The sequence below is a fragment of the Oncorhynchus tshawytscha genome, linkage group LG14 (assembly GCF_018296145.1).
Source record: "Oncorhynchus tshawytscha isolate Ot180627B linkage group LG14, Otsh_v2.0, whole genome shotgun sequence".
Lineage (NCBI taxonomy): Eukaryota > Metazoa > Chordata > Actinopteri > Salmoniformes > Salmonidae > Oncorhynchus > Oncorhynchus tshawytscha.
This window is the reverse complement of record NC_056442.1, coordinates 43,244,270-43,268,276: the sequence shown is the minus strand read 5'-3', so window position 1 is coordinate 43,268,276 and position 24,007 is coordinate 43,244,270. Positions and strand designations below refer to the sequence as shown.

The 24,007-nt window shown below is 45.1% G+C and overlaps 3 protein-coding genes across 5 annotated transcripts; 2 read left to right on the top strand and 1 right to left on the bottom strand.

Moving 5' to 3' along the window:
- Positions 1–1,450: 1,450 nt before the first annotated feature.
- On the top strand, positions 1,451–5,705 carry LOC112267249 (secretogranin-2). 3 transcript variants are annotated; one of them, XM_024445493.2, is made up of 3 exons: positions 1,451–1,546; positions 2,087–2,241; positions 3,321–5,705. In XM_024445493.2, the coding sequence occupies exon 3, from the start codon at positions 3,333–3,335 to the stop codon at positions 5,295–5,297; it is 1,965 nt and encodes a 654-aa protein (XP_024301261.1). In that variant the 5' UTR covers positions 1,451–1,546; positions 2,087–2,241; positions 3,321–3,332; the 3' UTR covers positions 5,298–5,705. The 3 variants fall into 3 exon arrangements, with proteins under 3 accessions (XP_024301261.1, XP_024301262.1, XP_024301259.1); XM_024445494.2 differs by lacking the exon at positions 2,087–2,241 and having other exon boundaries at positions 1,458–1,546; XM_024445491.2 differs by lacking the exon at positions 2,087–2,241 and having other exon boundaries at positions 1,498–1,584.
- LOC112267251 (AP-1 complex subunit sigma-3) lies at positions 5,679–12,512 on the bottom strand. The gene is made up of 5 exons (XM_024445495.2): positions 12,396–12,512; positions 11,524–11,702; positions 8,157–8,265; positions 7,123–7,260; positions 5,679–7,030 (listed from the first exon to the last, which is right to left on the bottom strand). The coding sequence occupies exons 1-5, from the start codon at positions 12,396–12,398 to the stop codon at positions 6,995–6,997; spliced, it is 465 nt and encodes a 154-aa protein (XP_024301263.1). The 5' UTR covers positions 12,399–12,512; the 3' UTR covers positions 5,679–6,994.
- A 592-nt stretch (positions 12,513–13,104) lies between these two features.
- Positions 13,105–23,977, top strand: LOC112267248 (dehydrogenase/reductase SDR family member 12). Its single transcript, XM_024445490.2, has 10 exons — positions 13,105–13,232; positions 14,517–14,650; positions 14,815–14,897; positions 15,003–15,098; positions 15,319–15,400; positions 15,480–15,541; positions 15,626–15,730; positions 18,070–18,160; positions 18,389–18,526; positions 22,733–23,977. The coding sequence occupies exons 1-10, from the start codon at positions 13,162–13,164 to the stop codon at positions 22,846–22,848; spliced, it is 978 nt and encodes a 325-aa protein (XP_024301258.1). The 5' UTR covers positions 13,105–13,161; the 3' UTR covers positions 22,849–23,977.
- Positions 23,978–24,007: the final 30 nt, after the last annotated feature.

Here is a 24,007-nt window from a genome sequence, read left to right as displayed (position 1 = left end):
GTGCACATGACATTAAAAACGTATTTGATAATACTGACGCCTTTGTAATATACCTGTAAATCCCCTCACAATAACAAGGCCTATGCCACATTGATGAGTATTCATATGGCGTTCTGGGGCTCTGGAGGCTGGAGTATATTGAAATAATTTCATAGTCTTCCCACACTCAAGTGCTTCACACACACAAATGTATATCTGAAGCAAATTGCCATTGCTACAAATGTACAGAATTCAGTGGGGGCATGAACATGAGTCACAACACAGACTGAGATATATGCAAACACATGCAGACAACAGTTGAGACAACCAGCCCATATCATACGTACAACAAAGAGGGACATGACCCACCTGAAAATTGAAACAGTGCTGTCAAAGCTTCTAGACCAATACAATGTATCCCTCTCTCTCCCTCCTTCCACCCTGCCAGGACATTTACAGGTGGGGTTAAGGAGTAGTATCAGTCATGATGCAGTTTCTCTATGATATGACATCAGCATGTGATATGGATAATTGGTATGGCATTGGAATCAATTTGATTGATTAGATCAATTCAAATAGAATTAGTACATATGTGTCAGATGTATGGGTATTCCTGATACTGAACAGAGCAATAGCCTACTACAGATCAATGTCTATATGATGCCAAGCAAGCATTAAGAACCAATTGGCCTGAATTTCACTGATGTTATCTTATTGAAATCAGAGTGTCTTCAGGCTACAACCAGGACCTAGGATGAAGCAGGTTGATTAGTATGAGGCACTTGGAGATAACAGGTTATGTTTCTCTAATAGGCTGATACAATTTGATATTACATCAAACAGATGGCACAAGATATGCAGACATTACAACAATATGTATATTACAGTAATTACACTTGAGACTGCTGCTAATTAAAAGCCTGCAAGAAAGTTTCTATTTGACCTTAAAGGCCAGTGTTTTGGGCGGATGGGCTGTAGGAGGAGGGAGCGGGTGGAACTGAGTGGTAATTGGTTTCTGTTTACCCGGAGCATCCCCACAACCAATTAGCCAAGCTGCTTGAGCCTTACTTCCTTTACTGCTTGGTGTGTGTGTGTGTATGCTTGCGGTAAATAGGGAATTACATGAAGTGGAGGCTTGTGCTGAATGTAAAATATGGTTGGTCTATTAGCCAAACACATCAACAGAAGCATACAGACACACTGAGACACCAGTCTATTCTAATTGTTACAATGGCAAAACAGAAGTGATATCTGAAAGCATATCTGGAATCAGGTGAACAAATCATACTACCGTACACATCTGAGTGCCGACTCCCGACGTAAATGTATGAATGAAACTGACGGCTTCCCCCTGACCTGCGCCAGACAGGACTTGACAGGCAACCAAAATAAATTACCACTGGCTGACGATAGCACCGTCATAGGCACCTCCCATAGCGCACGGTCTCTCTGCAGTCCTCATCACCCCGCATCATTCTTTGGCCGATCTTGGGCGTGAGTGAGTCATCGATGGACTTTACTCTCTGTCACGAGGGACGCCCGCGAACGCCTTTTTGTTGACGCATAGGTACAAATCACAATTTACTGCGAACATCAGCCGTTATGGTAGGTTATCTGATTAGGAGGAGATGAGGCGCAATACGGGAACAGGAAGTGATCTCTACCAATATGTTTTAAATCAATCGATGTTTCATTTCTCCTTGCTTGGCCAGGATTATTATCCAAAATGTTGTGTAGCGTTTCTGTAATAGCCTACACAACTGTTTAGTTGTAAACACAAATAATGCAGCATTATGTCGCATACGAAATACTTTACGTAGTCTCATGTCCCTGTACAAATTATTATAGCTGGGCCTGTAATCTATAATTAGCCTATACACTGGCGAACTCGTGGGCATGGTTGTATAGGTCTATGACCATCTAAATAGACATTGTGCTGTGGGCTAATTAATCACGTCCTTAATGTCCAGATATTCATCACTATTGGTTAACCAATACAATTAGACATGACAGCATTTCCAATTGAAAGTTGAGGTTAAGAGATTATAAAATAATTTAACAAATGTGAGCCAGTTCTAATTGGGTTTGTATGTTTCTTTGGATCTAGTATTGCGTATGTCGCAGTGACGCACGAGTCAGGTGGCGCCTCATATAATGGGAGGAGCTGTCCCTGGTGCTGAACACAGAATCCCTGCTCGCGCTCACACTGAGAAAGAGATGCTAAATTCACTCACGACGATCAATTGAAACTATTTTGCAGAGGTAAGACTTTACACAGGGCCGACATCGAAATTATTATTATTTTGAGAAAATTGATTTTAATTAGACTATTTTCAGTTCGTTTAATATGTTTGTCCATTTTAAAATCCGTTTAGCTTTGCAACCAACCTGATGCATTGCAAACAGGTCTGCCGCAGTGAAGAGATACATAATCTGTTCTGTCATTCTTAGACTAACTAAAGTTTATTATAGTTTGTTTTCAATAATTATGTAGGCTAAACTGATAAGTAGCCTAAATTAAGCAATAATTTGATTTCAAAACCAATTAATCCACTAGTTGGTTTACAAGTAGCCGTGTTCAATACCTTTATCTAAATTAGGTGTATGATTATAAAGTTCCATTGCATTTTATCAGTAAAAAGCTCGTGCAACAAATACAACAGCGTTTTAGTGCGCTAGAGATGTCTTGTGTGTAGGTAGTTGTTTTTCGACAGCAGCCAGCATCAGCCGAAGGGTTACCTAGACAACTAGATTGTGACTCATTCCGGAAGGCAGCAATTTGAAAACTAATGAGATTTACAGGCGAGCTGAATACCCATGCTATTACTGCTCCGCAAACAATAATTTGGGCATTCAACAGATTCGTTTTTATCCAGAGATTTAAAATCGCATTGCATATCACTATCACTGGTAAACTATAGCAATATATCTGAAGCGTCAAACGGGATAAAATGGCAGGTCTGAAAAGGAAAGGTTTCAGAATTTAAATGAGGATCATGAGAGCTGATCATTACAAAAGCATTTAAACTGGCCTTGTCATTACAAAAGGTCCATTGCAGCCATTTTATCTCAATCTCAAATAATTTCTGGGTTAAGTATTTTACTGGGATTATGTTAAATTAAAGAGCAATTTCTCCAGCATGAATTTTCAGTATTATTCCAACCTCAGTGTGGAAATATATATACAATCACAAGAAAATCACAATTGACTGCACAGTCCTTTAACATATTCTTGTTTGAAAGAAATATGTACATAATGGTCTGACCAGTGAAAAAAATCTTATCCTAAACCTAAAGGTCCGCATTGACACTTCTCTTCCTGTTGTGTCTGTCGTCTCCAGGCTGAAGACACCATGCCATCACTCCCCACGCTCTCCTCGGTAGGGATGGCCTTCCTCTTCTCCCTGCTCCTCCTGGGCTCTGGCAGTGTCCAGGGGGCCTCTCTCAGAGAACACAGACTGAAAGGCAGTGAGCTGGACCCCCAGCAAGTAGACACCCCCTACCTCCCCACCAATGCAGACATGCTCAAGGCCTTGGAGTACATTGAGAGCCTCCGCCAGCGTACCGGGGGAGGGGTGCCAGCTCCACTCACCCCAGACTACGACACCACCAACATGGACACAGACTCAGAGAAACTCCGCTCCATGTTGAGGCTAGCCTCTCCTGCCCAGACCAGTCAGCGTAATATCGGCCAGGACCAGGCTGAGGAGGATGAGGAAGGGGAGCGCAACAAGGAGGAAAAGACCCAGGAGTGGCTGCAGGCGGTGCTGAGTACCCTCCAGCAGACCGAGAAGGGCCCCAAGCCAGCCCCTGTGAGGCCCAGTGTAGCCCGCCACACTCTGGGCAAAGGGCAGAGACCGGGGAATGAGGAGAGCCAGTTGGGAGAGGGCGTGTCATATCCATGGTCACAGCAGCAGCATACCAACCGGCCTCACAGGAAGTACCCACTGATGTTTGAAGATGAGGACGGTGAGGAAGAAAGCAGAGCCCCAGGCCGCGAGAGCCCCTTCAAACGCACCAATGAGAACATGGAAGGGAAGTACACACCCCAGAACCTGGCCAACTTGCAGTCTGTGTTTGAGGAACTGGGGAGGATAGCCAATGCCAAGGCTGGGCACAAACGCCAGACTGAGGATGATGAAGAGGATGATGACGACATGTTCCGGGTGAGGAATCTGGCCTATGAGGATGTGATGGGGGGAGAGGACTGGGCACCCTTAGAGGAACAGGTGGAGACAGAGGACGAGGAGAGTGACAACAGGCAGGAGTTCGACAGAGGCTTGGAGGATGATGAAGAGGATGATGATGAAGATGAGGAGATTGATGAGGTCAAGCGATCGAGCCACCCGGGTCTGGGAGAACATGACGCAGATGACATCACCAAACTGGTCGACTACTACCTTCTGAAAGTGTTAGAGAAAACAGAGCAGGAGGAGCGGAAGAGAGAGCTAGAAGAAGAGGAGAGGGAAGAGGGGAGGGCAACTCAAACTCTGTACAGCGACAAGCCGGTAGATCCACAAGCCATTTACCAGCTCATCCAAATCTCCCAGAAACTACAGATCCCACCAGAAGACCTGATGAACATGCTGAAGAGTGGGGAGATGACAAAACAGGACAGGACACCACTGGGGACACAAGCACATTCTCGGACACCCAACGATCTGGCCAGGGTAGAGGACAAACTAACTCAGATCTACCCTAAGAAAAAAAAGATCCCTCTAGAGACATTCTTCAACAGACGGCTGCCTGAGACCCAAACAAGCAACGTCCCATACGAAATAAACACAGAAGACATTCAAAAAATCCTCGGGCTGGGAAGTGTGGCAAATCAGAACGCACCAGCGCTTAAGAAGCAGAAACAGCATACAAGCCCACCGTTAAGGTTTTACGCACCAGTTGGAAGGCAGAAAGACTACATGTTCTCTGAGCCAAACGTCCCAGAGAAAGGAAAGGGCGACTACGACAACGCTGTCGACGAAGACGAGCTGGAGACGTATCTGGCTGCCCAGATGTTGGTGCAGTACCCGCAGGCAGCAAACAAGGCAGACCAAAAAAAGCACGCATCGCAGCCTCCCTCACAAAACGATAAGCTTGTGCTGGGAAAGTTCGAGCAGGCGGTACAGGACTACTTTGACCAAATGGACTCAGACAAAAGCCAGCCTCAGAAAAGGCAGTCAGAACGCGAGGACACAGGTGGTTCTTTGCAAATGCATGGCTTGGATGACGACATGCTGCTGAAAGTTCTAGGCTATCTGAACCCAGAGACCGAAGAGGGCGAAGATAAGGACCTTTACGCAAAAACTGCCAAAGGAATGTAGATGGGGGAGATGCAGCTACATATTATATAATTGTTTTTGATGGGGGGAAATCATAATAAAGTATTTTGAAAAATAAATACATGCAATGGAGTTTAGTCTCTTCAGTAGATTTACTACAGCTCATGCTTTAATAGTCAATTTATACATGAACTTGATCTGGTGTAGCTATAAGGTTAGTGCCTATTGATGGTTGTAACTGGGTGTGTGGCATTATATTCAATGTTTTTGATAGGCTAGATAAAACACAACACACCACTTCAAAATAGCCATACATTTCAGTGCACATACAGCCGAATCAGTGTTGGATTCTTCACATCCACTTGTGTTCTTCCTCGTAAATTATATTTCGTACATGTGTTCGGTAATGTGTGACGTATGAGATGAATAAAGCATTGACTTTATTTTTTCCTTACTGTGTAGTGTTTACTCATTTGGAGCACACAGAGATGATGAACAGAGATGGTGAACAGGCTGCAGAATATCACATTCAAAACACCATCTGCCTCAATGTGTCAGCAACAACATGTAGCCTCGATCAATCAAATATCTTAGTTTGACAGGTAAGCTAGTAGTATATTGTAATCCATTTGGAGCTACAATAATGAGCAAATGTGAAATTGGGCATTTCTGACACACAGAATGAGATTCTATTTCTATGCTTTTAGCACCATGGGTCAACTCAGGTTGCAACGAACTTAGCCTGGGGCAAGCAGGGTAGTTCTAGTCAATTCCAGCTATAAAACCAAGAGATAGTCTAATAAAGTAGCATTAATCAATTTTCAAAAGTTGGAAACAACGTACTTCAACTAACATTTAAAATACTATTCTGGAAACAAAAAACTACTCAGACAGTACAACTTTAACGGTATTGCAACACTTTCCAAAATGTCCACCTTTAACTTCAGCCTTAGAACCCTCCGGCTAGAGCTTGACTACTGATAAATATTACAATAAGGCACTATGCTTGTGTAGGCAATGGCTACGTTAGCCAACATAGAATTCAAATAACAAATGTGACTTTCAAAATGGTAATGTTGTTACCATCCTTTGTATCAACTCACAACTGAATTAAAACATTTGAAAAAGCAGCTGCAATATTCTAAAATAACATTGATTTGCTTGAAAATCACATAAGGCAAAGTAGGCTACAATTTTTTTAAACCTGTACGATCCTATCAAATATAAGGTCATTATAAAATAGTTTAAACTAATAACACAAAAAAATCTCAAAGTAAAAAAAGTAAAACAATGTTTTAAAACAAACTCCTGAATTCTAAAACTCCTAATGCATCTTTTAGAAAGTGCTTATATAAAACAGACTGTGTGTGATGTCTGAATGGAAGAGTGTATTACTTTGTGTGATGTCTGAATGGAAGAGTGTATTACTATGTGTGATGTCTGAATGGAAGAGTGTATTACTATGTGTGATGTCTGAATGGAAGAGTGTATTACTATGTGTGATGTCTGAATGGAAGAGTGTATTACTATGTGTGATGTCTGAATGGAAGAGTGTATTACTTTGTGTGATGTCTGAATGGAAGAGTGTATTACTATGTGTGATGTCTGAATGGAAGAGTGTATTACTATGTGTGATGTCTGAATGGAAGAGTGTATTACAGTTTAATAGGTTAAATGTTGTGGCACTTATGGCAACTGAGGAAAGGATTCTTCAGTCTTAAGGTTCGACTGTTATTGGTTCAGTAGGTCGGTTTACTCATATATTCCTCCATTGTCTGTAAAGAGAACAGAATAAACATATTTACATATTTTGGCAAGTGTGTCAGACTTAAGTGATTGTGTGTGTGTGTGAGGGGGGAGGGGTCACCTCTTGTAGTGTCTCTGCCTCCTCCATAGCAATGCCCACAGCTGTCTTGGAGGTCTCCAGGATCTCTCCTCCCATCAGGAACTCATCAAGGATGAAGTAGGCCTTCTCAAAGTTAAAGATGATGTCCAGCTCACACACCTGCAGTGTGCATGCAAATGTACACAGTTAAAGTCCATCGATGACTCACGCCCAAGATCGACCAAAGAATGAGGCAGGATTGTAGGGGACTTCAGAAAGAGACCGTGCGCTATGGGAGGTGCCTATGACGGGGCCATCGTCAGCCAGTGGTCTTTTATTTTGGTTGCCTGTCAAGTCCTGTCTGTCGCACATCAGGGTGATGCAGTCACTTTCATTTGTCAGGAGGCAGCACTCAGGATGAGTATGATTTGTTTACTATGGATCCTGATTCCCGATACACTGACAAAACAAAAGTGATCTGAAAGTGTAACAATTAGATTGAACTAGTGTCTGTTTGTCTGTATGCTTCTGTTGATGTTTTTGACTGACTCATTTTACTTTCAGCACAAGCCTCCCCTTTTCATGTAATTCTCTAATAACCACACACATGCACAAGCACAGACACAGCCATGTCTTACTATACTTGTGAGGACCATTAATTGATTCCCATTCAAAATACTATTTTCCCTAACACCCAACCTTAACCCTAAACCTAACCCCTAATCCTGAAATTGCCTTTTTTCCTACTGAGGACCAGCAAAATTTCCTCACTTATCTGAATTTTTGTTTGTTTACTATTCTTTGGAATATTAAACTAAAACGTGTACACACACACGATGATGTAGGCCTTGTCAAAGTTAAAGATGTTATCCAACCCACAGACCTGCAGCAGAGCAGACAGTCTGACAACAGCACATCAATGAGAGGAATTAGACACCATTAAGATTGTACTTTTTTTTTTTTTTAAACACATTTAGTTTCTATTCACCAATTTAAATCTGAACTTTCCCTGTGTTATATTGAACAATTGTCCCCCAAAGAGACCTTAACCTGCATTGCCTGTACATCATGCTTACGTTGCCAAAGTATTTGTCCAGCAGCTCGACATATCGGTGCAGCACCTCCAAGGTCAACAGTTCATTGTCCTGGTCCTCCAGACCACAGCAGAAGTAGAGGCTGGCATACCTGCAAGGGGGTTAGAGGTCAAGTAACAGGGTTATGGTTGTTATGTTTATATGCAAGAGAGTCACTTTACTGTAGAGGTTCATGCTTAAGCCAAATAGTGACTTAGGGTAGAACATACTGCTCTAGTCTGTTATGTGTTTAACTTGTACAGTGAGTGTACAAAACATTAAGAACACCTGTTGTTTCCATGATGGACTGACCAGGTAAATCCAGGTGAAAGCTATGATCCCTTATTGATGTCACTTGTTAAATCCACTTCAATCAGTGTAGATGAAGGGGAGGAGACAGGTTAAAGAAGGTTTTTTAAGCCTTGATATAATTGAGACATGGATTGTGAATGTGTTCCATTCAGAGGGTGAATGAGCAAGACAAAAGATTTAAATGCCTTTGAACTGGGTATGGTAGTAGGCGCCAGGCGCACCGGTTTGAGTGTGTCAAGAACCAAAACGCTGCTAGGTTTTTCACGCTCAACAGTTTCCGGTTTGTATTAAGAATGGTCCACCACCCAAATTACTGACTGACAGTTAGAACTGTTAAGGCTACATGGATTGATGAGGAATTGAAAAACTGTATGGTTGAAAGAGAGGGGCAAAAGGAGTGGCTAATAAGTCTGTCTGTACATCTGACTGGCTGACTTACTGCAAATTGAGAAATTATGCGACTAAACTCAACAATAAGAAACGTCATTATGAAGCAAAGATCAATGATATAAAGAATGATGGGGAAAAAACTTGAGTACTTTAAATGAAATTACAGGCAGAAAGACAAATTCAACTCCATCTTTCATCGAATCAGATGGCTTATTCATCACAAAACCATTTGATGTTGCCAATTATTTCATTGGCAAAGTGGGCAAACTTAGGCAGGAAATGCCCATAACAAACAGTGAGCAATTATGTTCATGCATAAAACACAAATAATGAAAGAAAAGCAGTGCAAGTTTGAATTTTGTAAAGTTAGTGTGGGAGAGGTGGAAAAATGATTGTTAGGTCCACAGACGACACAATCTCAATAACACTGCACACTGCCCTAAAACATCTGGACAAGAGGAACACCTATGTAAGAATGCTGTTCATCGATTACAGCTCACCATTTAACACCCTAGTACCCTCCAAACTCGTCATTAAGCTCGAGACCCTGGATCTCGACCCCGCCCTGTGCAACTGGGTCCTAGACTTCCTGACGGGCCGCCCCCAGGTGGTGAGGATAGGAAACAACATCTCCACCCCGCTGATCCTCAACACTGGGGCCCCACAAGGGTGTGTTCTCAGCCCTCTCCTGTACTCCCTGTTCACCCATGACTGCATGGCCATGCACTCCTCCAACTCAATCATCAAGTTTGCAGACGACACAACAGTGGTAGGCTTGATTACCAACAACGACGAGACAGTCTACAGGGAGGAGGTGAGGGCCCTCGGAGTGTGGTGTCAGGAAAATAACCCCACACTCAATGTCAACAAAACAAAGGAGATGATCGTGGACTTCAGGTAACAGCAGAGGGAGCAGCCCCTAACCACATCGACGGGACAGTAGTGGAGAGGGTGGAAAGTCTCAAGTTCCTCGGTGTACACATCACGGACAAACTGAAATGGTCCACCCACACAGACAGCGTGGTGAAGAAGGCGCAGCAGCACCTCTTCAACCTCAGGAAACTGAAGAAATTCGGCTTGTCACCAAAAACTTTTACAGATGCACAATCGAGAGCATCCTGTCGGGCTGTATCACCGCCTGGTACGGCAACTGCTCTGCCCACAACCGTAAGGCTCTCCAGAGGGTAGTGAGGTCTGCACAGCGCATCACCGGGGCAAACTACCTGCCCTCCAGGACACCTACACCACCGGATGTCAAAGGAAGGCCAAAAAGATCATCAAGGACAACAACCACCCGAGCCACTGCCTGTTCACCCCGCTACCATCCAGAAGGCGAGGTCAGTACAGGTGCATCAAAGCGGGGACCGAGAGACTGAAAAACAGCTTCTATCTCAAGGCCAGACTGTTAAACAGCCACCACTAACATTGAGTGGCTGCTGCCAACATACTGACTCATCTCTAGACACTTTAATAAAAAAAAATGGATGTAATAAATGTATCACTAGCCACTTTAAACAATGCCACTTTATATAATGTTTACATACCTGACATTACTCATCTCATATGTATATTCTGTACTCTATACCATCTACTGCATCTTGCCTATGCCGTTCGGCCATCGCTCATCCATATATTTTTATGTACATATTCTTATTAATTCCTTTACACTTGTGTGTATAAGGTAGTTGTTGTGAAATTGTTAGATTACGTGTTACTGCATGGTCGGAACTAGAAGCACAAGCATCTCGCTACACTCGCATTAACATCTGCTAACCATGTGTATGTGACCAATCAAATTTGATTATTTAACTTGTGCATCTGTTTGTTTTTGTGGGTAAGGAGGAAGGATTTTAAGAGGTTAAACATTAACCACTAATAAAAAGGGCCAAGGATGGTTCCAGTCTACCCCCTTCCTCCCTCCCTCCACACCCCTACAGTACACAGGCACCAGTCTGTTCCAGCCCAGAGACAATAGTGAAAGGGGGGAAACACAGACAGCAATAGGGGTCAACAGAGAAACAGACAGCAATAGGGGTCAACAGAGAAACAGACAGCAATAGTGGTCAACAGAGAAACAGACAGCAATAGGGGTCAACAGAGAAACAGACAGCAATAGGGGTCAACAGAGAAACAGACAGCAATAGGGGTCAACAGAGAAACAGACAGCAATAGGGGTCAACAGAGAAACAGACAGCAATAGGGGTCAACAGAGAAACAGACAGCAATAGGGGTCAACAGAGAAACAGACAGCAATAGGGGTCAACAGAGAAACAGACAGCAATAGGGGTCAACAGAGAAACAGACAGCAATAGGGGTCAACAGAGAAACAGACAGCAATAGGGGTCAACAGAGAAACAGACAGCAATAGGGGTCAACAGAGAAACAGACAGCAATAGGGGTCAAAAGAGAAACAGACAGCAATAGGGGTCAAAAGAGAAACAGACAGCAATAGGGGTCAAAAGAGAAACAGACAGCAATAGGGGTCAACAGAGAAACAGACAGCAATAGGGCAAAGAAACAGACAAAAGAAAAGACAGAAGTCAAAAATAGGAAAACAAATAATCTGCCAAATAAACCAAAACAAAGAGAGAGAGAAGGGGGTATAAGAGATCAAAGGTAAACCACAGACAGATCCAGCCCCAAACAGAGAATCTACTTCCTCAGTCACCTCTTGTAAACAATCTTGAGGTCCCTCCAGTGGAGGAAGTTACAGGAGCAGGGAGGGCGAGCCAGCACCATCAGAGTCATTTCCCTGATCACCTTCTTTTTCTCTCTCTCAGTCACCGGAGTGAACCACTTCTGCAGTCGCAGCTTCCCCTGCCGGCTGAACAGCAGCAGGAAGCGCAACTGTGGGGAGAGGGGGCAGGAAGTTGACCCAAATCATAGAAATAGAATGACTAGAATGGGTATTATTGCAGGCAACAGATTGAAGCAGAATAGTTCCTCTTGTTCATTAGGTTCTGGTGTCACTCAGGTCAAACCATGTTGTTAACGACCTAGTTAATCAGTAACTGCATTAATACGTATTCACATACACAGAATAATACATAGTATGCTCATGTAACGCACAAATTGACATATTCATGAAGGCTACTCACTCACACATTCTCAGACACTTTGAACACACCCCATAATTATACTCATTATGCCTAGATGTGTTGCAATCCAAACAACACTTCTAACTGATAAGTGGTTGTTGTGCCAGACATAAACAATATTTCACAATTCTCCACGGACAGCCTTATAATGGCCAGTTTAAGGCCAGTTTGACATTCAAGACGTTCTACTATAAAAACATGACAGCAACGCTTCTTTAGGCTAATGTAGCCTCTGGGCAAACAGGTTCAGGCTACAAGACTCAAGTTCAACGACCAGCCAAAGGAACTAAGTGTGCTGGAGCGCCATTGACCACACAGTTAGTTACAGTAGGCTACTCACCTTTTGGACAGGTGCATGCTATAAACAGAGCTTGCCCCCCTACTTGCCCTGTAAAATATGTCAAAACTTGAACATGGAACCAAATGACGACATTTGACTCACCATCGTGAAGCTGGAATGTGAGGCTAAGGCCGAATCTTGAGGAAAAATATGTTATCTAAATTATTGCGTAAAAATGATTCATGTGGACGAGGCATCGTCAACCTTCCCACAATGCTGTGGGTTAAATTGCGAAACCACACCTTCTCTAGACTGTGCCGCGCCCCGTTTTTCGCTTTGCTTGGTCGAGATTGGTTCACACCTGTCGCAGGAGCTTTCCTGGGAAAGGTGGATTGCAGTGTACTGTACACTCTGGTTTGGGATAAAATATAGAAACCATCCTGCTTGTCAAATGAAATTATGTGTTTGTGTGTCTATTCTTTCATTTCCAGACACATTGAGTGTTATTTGAGCTTTTTCTATTGTAGCCTACATGCCTATAAAAACCGACAATAGCTCAATTTCCCCCAGAAGCGTTATCAATAATTCCCTGATAAAATGTTATTCTGTTACTGAAATATGCGGTTGTTGAAATACATTTAATTTACATTTGAAATGCTGTGCAAGCGAATAATGAATTTGCCATGTAAGCCTATTGAAGATTCAGTAGGAAATATATTTTATTTCATTCATTCAATCCTATAGACATCAAGGACAGTGTCGAGCTGACACCAGTTGACACTGAATTTCATTGTGCTTCAGTTATTGTTCCCTAGTCGCCGCTGGGTGGCCGAAGGTGTCATCCAATGTAAATTCAAACACGTGGGTTTGGCCCAAGATAAAACCGGAGGAGAGAGTGCAATAACAGACGACGGTACGAGAGGATTCCATGGGTAATACAACGATGTCTCTTTACCGCAACTCTGCTTGGTTTCTGAAAGGAATGACTGAATTCACCAGGTAAGATTTGCTATGCTATGGTGTGTCTGTCATCATCATCTTTCATGCTTTTATATTTACTCTGGAGAACAGTAGGCAACTGATAACTGGTCCCACACCTTTTGGGTCCATAGCACACATTTGTTATGGTTGATTTCATGGAATTAAATCCCTGGCTACAAATGTCACAAATATAAACTAAATCAATAAAATGTAGAAAACTGAATAATACAAAAGACATCTTTCCTATTTCCAGAACAATGTGTATATTCTCTCTCTTTGTTTGTATGTGTGTTCATCCTTTGGCATGATAGTATTCAATTAATCACAGTGTTTCAGATAGATTCTAGATTTGTTTTACCCTCATTGATTAAGAATCAGGATAGGCAAAAAAAAATCAGGATAGGCCTGAGACTTTACTGATGTGTGGTGTCAAAACCGCTAAATGGACAAAACTGTTGAAGAACTGTTTACTTTTTGCCATCATATTACTAAATAAATTGGGTTATCAATGCTTACTATAAAGCTTGCAATCTTATTTGGAAATCCACCAGCTCAAGTCAAGGCCATCATGTGGAACTGTTGATAAATGGCTTATCAATAGCATCAGACCAAAACATTATTTTATTTTTAAATACAAAACATAGCATCAGACCACACACTGCCTTTCCTCATTCTAAAACAAAGCAATCAAATCCAACTGAAGAGGTGTCTTTGACATTTATTCAGCACTTCCTTTGTTCAATGTTGTGTTTTCTTGCAGAGACCAACCAGTCTCCCTGACCCTGGACTCCACTAGTGTTTACGCTGCATGACACCACCAAACAGAGCATGCATTTAGCCTAAAACAATCCCTAAGCACAGCACCGCCTTGCTCCCTTAATCCCCCATTGGGAACAATGGCTGCCATTGAACCCCTTGATGCGGCACACAGGCCGCTGTCGGTGTCACCAGCGGTGGCCTCAGAACCGCCTCCTCTCTCCTTCTCACATTACCTAAGAGATGATGCGACAGTCTTTCCCTTTGTTAGACCTTTGTCTTGCTGATTGAATATCTAAACTGTTTGGAATTTGCTCCATTTTAGGTTTGGAGCGGGAGACAGCATCTATCTGACCCCAGGACATCTATGTGCGCTGGCACTGACCTACTTTCTTATAATCTGTTTTCAATCCATCATTCAATCATTTCAAGTGGAAAAGGGTGTATTGTTACTGAGCTCCTCAGTCCCCCTCTACCTCCCTGTGGAGTGGAGCAGTGGATTGATATCCTCCACCTAACCGCTGTCTGTCTAACTGTGTGTTGCAGGAGTGCGTTCCTCTCTGCCGCCAAACACTTTGTGGAAAAGGACCTGGAGGTGTCCATGGCAGGCAGGGTCTTCATGATCACCGGAGCCAACAGTGGCATAGGGAGAGCTACAGCCATGGCCATCGCCAAGAGAGGTACGGTGTGTGTCTGTAGAGGAGAGAGAGTGTGTGTGTGCAAGTGTGAGTGAGTGTGTACATGTGTGTCTTTGGAGGAAGAGAATCATCACGTTTCACCGCACTGAATACACCGCTGGTTCAGCCACTCTTGCTCTACTGTTATCCCCCCATCCCGTCTACAGGTGGTACAGTCCACATGGTGTGCAGGAACAAGGACAAAGCAGAGGAGGCCAGGGCTGACATTGTCAAGGAGTCAGGAAATAAAGTGAATGAGTTTGGGCCTCTCTCTCACCTTCAAATTGTTTGTGTGGGGAACTTTTTACACTGTTCGGATATTATAAACCAGAGTGTAATAATCATGTAATTTCAGGAAATATATGTCCACATTCTGGACCTGTCTGAGACACGGAAGGTTTGGGAGTTTGCAGAGGCCTTCAAGAGGAAGTACAAAGCCTTGAATGTACTGGTGAGTGATGAACATATGTTTGACTCAAAGTGATAACCTTGTAACATATATTTTTCTCCCTCTATTCATCACCCTGCCTTTCATCATCATCCTCTCTGTCTCTCGCTCCCTCTGTCTTTCATCCTTCCCATAATGTAGGGCTTCTTCCCATGTTTGATGTATTATCACGTGTACAGTATTCATAATGTAGGATTATTTACTGACTGATTGGTGTGAACAGATAAATAATGCAGGCTGCATCATGAGTGAGAGGGATGTGAACCCTGAGGGGCTGGAGAAGAGCTTTGCCAGTAACGTCATGGGTGAGTCAATGAGAGAGGTGAATGTGAATACTTCAGTCTCAATACCCTTTTAAAGACACACATCTCTCTCTATCTCTAGGTGTGTATATCCTGACCAAGGGCCTGATTCCCTTACTGGAGAAGAGTGCAGAGCCAAGAGTGGTGCGTTTGAAACCCACAACCCACTGGCACCACCACTGATGGTTATTGTCCTTAGATGTCATTTTAATTTATCCTCCTCCTCAGATCACAGTTTCATCTGGAGGGATGCTGGTCCAGAAGCTGAGGACAGGGAACCTGCAGACAGAAATAGGTCGCTATGACGGCACCATGGTCTACGCACAGCACAAGGTCAGGGGAGCAGGAGAACGGGAGGGCGGGGGAGCAGGGGAGCGGGAGGGCGGGGGAGCAGGGGAGCGGGGGAGCAGGGAAGTGGGAGGGCGGGGGAGCAGGAGAGCGGGAGGGTGGGGGAGCGGGGGGCGGGGGGAGTGGGAGGGCGGGGGAGCAGGGCCTCACGTCACATTTTGTTGCGTCAGACATCAAATAAAATGCTATTTGTCACATGCGCCAAATACAGAGGGTGTAGACCTTACCATGAAATGCTTATTTAAGAAAATAAGAGTTAAGAAAACTACAAATAGTAACACAATAGAATAGCAATAACGAGGCTATATACAGGGGAGTATCGAGTCAATATGTGGGGTTACAGGTTAGTTGAGGTAATTAAGGTCATTAAGGGGGGCAATGTAAATAGTCCAGGTAGCCATTTGATTAATTGTTCAGCAGTCTTATGTCTTGGGAGAAGAAGCTGTTAAGGAGTCTTTTTGACCTAGACTTGGTACTCTGGTACCGCTTGCCGTGAGGTAGCAGAGAGAACAGTCTATGACTTGGGTGGCTGGAGTCCTTGACACATTTTTTTGTGCCTTCATCTGACACCGCCTAGTATAGAGGTTCTGGATGGCAGGAGGAAGCTTGGCCCCAGTGAGCCATACAAGGTTGGAGACAATTCCATTAAATGCATAATGTGGTGGTCTCTTGCTGGTCTGTGCTTGTGTGACATGGTCTAGGTCCGATTTTAATGTTGCGTTTGTCATGACGTTGTATTAGTTAATGTGACGACTGTTGGTCATCGAATTATTAAAAGTTTCTAATTGCGTGATTATCTGAATCAAGCAATTATTAACTCATTAACCTGGAACACTATGGGAAAACTAGTTTTTATTGAGTTTCTATTTCCCAAATTAGCTCAAAGAATATCAGAATATCGATTTTACAACAGCCGCTAATGAACCAGTTACCTCTACAATCTCGTTCTGAACATCGTATAGTCCGTGAATCTGCACGGACTCGGGTCTCACCAATGAGTTCGTAACACACCCATCTTTAGTTGAATATTTATTTACGAGAAAGCTAAAATGATGATAAAAGATACACATAGACAAAACACATTATAGGCTATTGATTAGAACTTAGTATAACGGGCCAACACACTATGGCGCGTTACCCACAACAGGGATTTCAAAGAGAGAGAGAAAACAGAAAGTACATGAGAGAAATATACATTTGGGTGAATTTGTCAGCTATGCTACTCTAACCCTAGCCTTGCCCCAAACTGTTGCTCTTATGGGTCAGAATATAATGATGTAATTACGTGAGGAAGATCTCCGAGGATTCTCTGTGTGGACCGTTCAAGGGACCGTTCAGCTGCTCGATGATGCACCTCTCCGGCGCACATCTCTGATCGTCCTCCCAATGTCAGTGTCCTTTTGTCTTAGGAGTCTGTTCCCTCACCCTTGCTCTGGAAGGGGTCTTCTGAGGACAGACAACTCTGTAGCTCAGAGCTCACAGCATTGGAATGAAACAGTGTAGATACCACGATTCAATGGGAGAAGGAGGCTAGGTGGTTCGACTTGAATTCACCCGCTTAGACACAGCTACTCATCCATAGCTTGGGTAGAAAAATATTTATTTGTCTTCAAACTTGGGTTGCGTTTTGGGTTTGTTGACTTTTTAGACCTTGGCTGCAGCTTGGGTCACGTAGTCTTGTCTGTAAATTCTTTACTCACAGGTTTTATACCCTTGGGTCAGAAGTGGGCGTAACCGCCTTTAGGGCAATTCTCTGGGCGTACCAAGTTATGAGGGCAAGGTCTAGATTTGACTCCAATACAATTTTAGACAACTAACTTCACATTTCATCTTTCCCAAAACATTCTCTTTGATTTGGGCATTTTCCATACAACGTACAATGTATAAACATCAAACATATACTAGGAAAACTCTTCACGTTACAATGTTTTCGTAATAACGTCATCTATTAACCTTTAATAACAAAACAAAAATGACATACATTTTCATAGTCCATCTATCGGCATGACCACTATTGTGGCTGACGGAAACCATTGTTCCAAAGTCCCTTTATTTCATGTTTAATGTTCTGAGGCTGGTTCTCCATACTAACAGGACAAAGGAATTTGTCTGTGGCCTGAGATTTACCAGGGGCGTGAGGGGTCATAAAACCCCCACATCTTCAGACCCCTAGATCTCTCCTCCTCTGTTGGGGTTGAGAGATAATCTGTAGGGTTGTGGTCTCCTGTAACCTGACCTGATCAGGACAGTCATGACACGTTTGAGATTTGTGCTTGAACTGGTCCCAGCTACTGGTGTGTGTGTATGTATTGTGTGTGTTTCAGAGGCAACAGGTGGTGATGACAGAGCAGTGGGCCAAGACCCATAGCAACGTCCACTTCTCAGTGATGCACCCTGGCTGGGTGGACACGCCGGGTACTGTATCAATACACCACAACTACATAATCACTAGCAGCAAACAGCTTTGGTTCTAAGTATGACAACATTGTAAACACATATCCACATTTGGAGGTTGACATTTTCAAATGAGAATTACTATTTCAATACATAAATCCAATGCTGTTTTAATATCGTCTAAAACAGTTTTGAACATAATACACTAAGATAACTGTGTTACTGACACGTCTCTCTTTGGAGTTGTAGCGGTGGCCAATGCCATGCCTGACTTCCACCAGTCTATGAAGGACAGTATGAGGACCCCGGAGCAGGGGGCTGACACCACGGTGTGGTTGGCCATCTCAGAGGCCGCCGCCACCAAGCCCAGCGGAAGCTTCTTCCAGGGTAGGCAGTAAGAGACACAGAACATGTTACGGTTTTCTAGGTGTGAAGGATAGTCGGACCAAAATGCAGCGTGTAGATTGCGATCCATGTTTAATGAACAACGTGAAACACGAATAAACACAAAACACTACAAAACAAAGAACGTAACGAAAACCGAAACAGCCTATACTTGTGTAAATAAATAAAGAGATAGGAACAACGACACTAAGGACAATCACCCACGACAAACTCAAAGAATATGGCTGCCTAAATATGGTTCCCAATCAGAGACAACGATAAACACCTGCCTCTGATTGAGAACCACTCCAGACAGCCATAGACTTTGCTAGATAACCCCACTAGCTACAATCCCAATACATACACACCAAAACCCCAAGACAAAACACACCACAATACAAAAACCCATGCCACACCCTGGCCTGACCCAATACATGAAGAACACACAAAATACTTAGACCAGGGCGTGACAGAACCCCCCCAAGGTGCGGACTCCCGAACGCACCTCAAAACAATAGGGAGGGTCCGGGTGGGCATCTGTCCATGATGGCGGCTCCGGCGCGGGACGTGGAACCCACTCAGTCAATGTCTTAGTCCCCTCTCCTCGCGTCCCTGGATAGTCCACCCTTGCCGCCGACCATGGCCTAGTAGTCCTCACCCAGAAACCCACTGGACTGAGGAGCAGATCGGGACTGAAGGGCAGCTCGGGACTGAGGGGAAGCTCGGGAGTGAGAGAAAGCTCGGGAGTGAGAGAAAGCTCGGGAGTGAGAGAAAGCTCGGGAGTGAGAGAAAGCTCGGGAGTGAGAGAAAGCTCAGGCAGGTAGGTAGATCTACCAGATCCTGGCTGGCTTGTGGTTTCAGCAGATCCTGGCCGACTGGCGGATCCTGGCCGACTGGCGGATCCCGGCCGACCCTGGCCGACTGGCGGATCCCGGCCGACTGGCAGATCCTGGCAGATCCCGGCCGACTGGCGGATCCTGGCAGATCCCGGCCGACTGGCGGATCCTGGCAGATCCCGGCCGACTGGCGGATCTGGAAGGGTCTGGCCGACTGGCGGATCTGGAAGGGTCTGGCCGACTGGCGGATCTGGAAGAGTCTGGCCGACTGGCGGATCTGGAAGGGTCTGGCCGACTGGCGGATCTGGAAGAGTCTGGCCGACTGGCGGATCTGGAAGAGTCTGGCCGACTGGCGGATCTGGAAGAGTCTGGCCGACTGGCGGATCTGGAAGTGTCTGGCCGACTGGCGGATCTGGAAGAGTCTGGCCGACTGGCGGATCTGGAAGAGTCTGGCCGACTGGCGGATCTGGAAGAGTCTGGCCGACTGGCGGATCTGGAAGAGTCTGGCCGACTGGCGGATCTGGAAGAGTCTGGCCGACTGGCGGATCTGGAAGAGTCTGGCCGACTGGCGGATCTGGAAGAGTCTGGCCGACTGGCGGATCTGGAAGAGCCTGGCCGACTGGCGGATCCTGGCAGACTGAAAGATCTGGCTGCTCCACGCTGACTGGCGGCTCTGGCTGCTCCACGCTGACTGGCGGCTCTGGCTGCTCCATGTAGGCTGACAGCTCTGGCGGCTTCTTACAGACTGGCAGCTCTGGCGGCTCCGTGCAGACTGGCAGCTCCTTGCAGACTGGCAGCTCCTTGCAGACTGGCAGCTCCTTGCAGACTGGCAGCTCCTTGCAGACTGGCAGCTCCTTGCAGACTGACAGCTCCTTGCAGACTGACAGCTCCTTGCAGACTGACAGCTCTGGCTGCTCCATGCAGACTGACAGCTCTGGCTGCTCCATGCAGGCTGGCAGCTCTGGCTGCTCCATGCAGGCTGACAGCTCTGGCTGCTCCATGCCGGCTGGCAGCTCTGGCCGCTCCATGCAGGCTGGCAGCTCTGGCTGCTCCATGCAGGCTGGCAGCTCTGGCTGCGCTGAACAGGCGGGAGACTCCGGCAGCGCAGGAGAGGAGGCTCTGGCTGCGCTGAACAGGCGGGAGACTCCAGCAGCGCTGTAGAGGAGAAAGGCTCCGGCAGCGCTGAACAGACGGGAGACTCCGGCAGCGCAGGAGAGGAGAAAGGCTCCGGCAGCGCTGGAGAGGCGAGGCGCACTGTAGGCCTGATGCGTGGTGCTGGTAGTACTGAACCGAGAACACACACAGGAAGCCTGGTGCGGGGAGCTGCTACCGGAGGGCTGGAGTGTGGAGGTGGCACAGGATGGGCTAGACCGTGAAGGCGTACTGGAGATCTTGAGAGCAGTGCTGGCACAGGACGTGCAAGGCTAGGGATGTGCACAGGAGGCCTGGTGCGTGAGGCTGGCACCAACTTCACCAGCCGACTAACACGCACCTCAGGACGAGTATGGAGCGCTAACCCAGGTGCCATCAAATCCCCGACACGTTCCGTCGGGCGAATTCCATGCAAAAAGCACCAACACAGCAACTCCCTCATTTCTCTCTCCTCCAATTTCCCCATTAACTCCTTCACAGTCTCTGCTTCGCTCACCTCCAACACCGGCTCTGGTTCTGGTCTCCTCCTTGGCTCCTCACGATAAACAGGGAGAGTTGGCTCAGGTCTGACTCCTGACTCTGCCACACTCTCCCTGAGCCCCCCAAGAAATTTTGGGGCTGACTCTCAGGCTTTCTTCCGAGTCGCCGTGCTGCCTCCTCATACCGGCGCCTCTCCGCTCGCCGCCTCCAGTTCTTCTTTGGGGCGGCGATATTCTCCAGGCTGAGCCCAGGGTCCTTCTCCGTTTAGGATTTCCTCCCATGTCCAGAAATCCTTATAGCGCATCTCCTCTTTGGGCTGCTCCTGCCTGTTGACACGCTGCTTGGTCCGTTGGTGGTGGGTGATTCTGTTACGGTTTTCTAGGTGTGAAGGATAGTCGGACCAAAATGCAGCGTGTAGATTACGATCCATGTTTAATGAACAACGTGAAACACGAATAAACACAAAACACTACAAAACAAAGAACGTAACGAAAACCGAAACAGCCTATACTTGTGTAAATAAATAAAGAGATAGGAACAACGACACTAAGGACAATCACCCACGACAAACTCAAAGAATATGGCTGCCTAAATATGGTTCCCAATCAGAGACAACGATAAACACCTGCCTCTGATTGAGAACCACTCCAGACAGCCATAGACTTTGCTAGATAACCCCACTAGCTACAATCCCAATACATACACACCAAAACCCCAAGACAAAACACACCACAATACAAAAACCCCATGCCACACCCTGGCCTGACCCAATACATGAACAAAAACACAAAATACTTAGACCAGGGCGTGACAGAACACACAAGTTCTAAATTAAGTATCACAAACAAAGTGAAGCATTTTCTGAAGAATGGGATCGTCCCATTTGTTTAGCAATTACAGGTAACAATTTAATATGTGTTATATGGTAAAGTAACTGAGGTCATGACCAGAAGAGCGAGCGAGAGAGGAAGCTACAGTAAGACAGCAAAGTGAGGTCTAGCGTAGAGTGTCATGGGTTAACTGTCAGATCCACACTCTCTCTCTCTCTTCACAACCCATTCTCAATATGTGCTTCTGGAGAAAACAAGAGCTCTTTAAAACAGCCAGGCTTCTCGGTACAGTGGACCTCAGTCAGAATTGGAGAAAAGAGGTTGAAGGAGAGGGAAAGGGGAGAGAGAGAAGAATAGTGACAGAGAGAGAAAGAGATGAGAGGGGATATTTGGAGCGTATGGTAGGGGTTTAGAGAGTGGGGAAGAAGAAGAGAAAGAAGACGAGTGCTGTCTGAATGCAGTGTTTGTCTGTGTGGGTTGGACTGAGGGCATGAGAGGATGGGGAAGGTTGGAGATAGCAGGCGGGCGGTGGGTTGGGCTGGGTTTCTGGCATTGGTCCACTGCAGCTGGAGCTCTCGGTACCAGATACTGCCAGAGAGTACAGTGGAACCCCCCTCTGACACATGCCCTCTCCCTCCAATGCGGCGACCTCAGTGACCTTCCCCAGCACAGCAGGATAGAAAAGAAACACTTCAATAGAGTCACTAACACAGACACCTCCTCTCATCTCTGTGCCTGCATGTACACAATACATGTCAGGGGATCTGGGGTCAACAGCTAGGCCTATGTTTTGGTTGAACAGTATTTTCTAGCTAACTTCATTGACATGGCTATAGGATGGATCAATCACAAATAGTAAATGCTTATCTTTTAACCAATCAGGTTGTAAAACAAATTGTATTGTGTGTCAGATCGGAGGATGGTGTCGGCCCACCTGCCCCTGGCCTGGACCCACAGTTCCCAGTTGGAGCAGCAGAAGTTCATGAGTGTGATGGAGGATCTGGCCAAGACCTTCCAGCCCCACTGAGACCACTACCACACACAAGTACCATACCAGTATGACAGTACACACTGGAACCAGTGCCGTATACTGGGAACCAGTTCAGCATAGCTAACAGTCTACACATACCAGTCAGGAGGGGGGGGGCGGCACGCACTACTTTAACAGTTTAGATATTTATTGACCCCTAACACTTTTTAAATATATAACCTCTACATGGCTTAAAACACAATATTCTAAGCTAAAACAGAACTGTGTTTGATGCGGATTTGGGGTTCCCTGAAAAGAGTTCTTTACCTTGTAGCCTTTGAGCTGCTGATAGGGAAAGCACTTTTCAGTTCTTTATACATTTAACCCAACAAACACAGTACGTTGTTTTTCTACCACTTCAAGCAGTGACTCAATGAAAGCTGTCAATCAGATGGGAATCTGATGTGACCAAAGTCACTCCCTTATCCATCCACCAATCACATCACAGCCTGTTGCTATGGGCCCAGCCTAACAACACAGGGTGTGTTGGTTTGCTCTGCTTTGAAAATGTTCAAACTATTTTACCCAAGTGTTTCTTCAGTATTACAACCACATGAAGTTGTCTTTTGATCCATGAAAAGTCTACAACGCTTGTGTACATAACTGATTAAATGCATTGTTTTGCATTATCAAAATTACATCATGAGGGCAAAACGACAGAGCAGGATTCATGAGTTAGCCAGCTAACGTTGATTAACAACCAGAAACATCAATTAAAAGGTAAACTTAGATATGTGATTTTGGTTGTTCAGTCAATTACACCATCCTCATTTCATGCTTATCTACAAAAGTATAATAGTCTGAATATTTTGGCAAGTTAGCGGTTTAAATCATTGAACTTGCATCATAATAGACCCCTCTGGGTGGTTATACTGAGCCCAGGCATGAAGAAACCTCACTATCAGCAGGTAGATGGAGATTTGACCTATTCAGACCAGAGAGGTTCCCACCGCTGTACCTGACATGGCCAATACAGCTAAGATATATTTAAGTAACACTTGATGTTTAAGGGGCACTTAACACTTTGAGGAAGTAATGAGATATATAAATATGCTTATTGATGAGGCAGTCATGTATTTTGTGATTTCATCCTTGAATAAAAAAAATACACTGATTTAAAACCCAACCGATGTAAAGTATTTTCTGAGTGTTACTA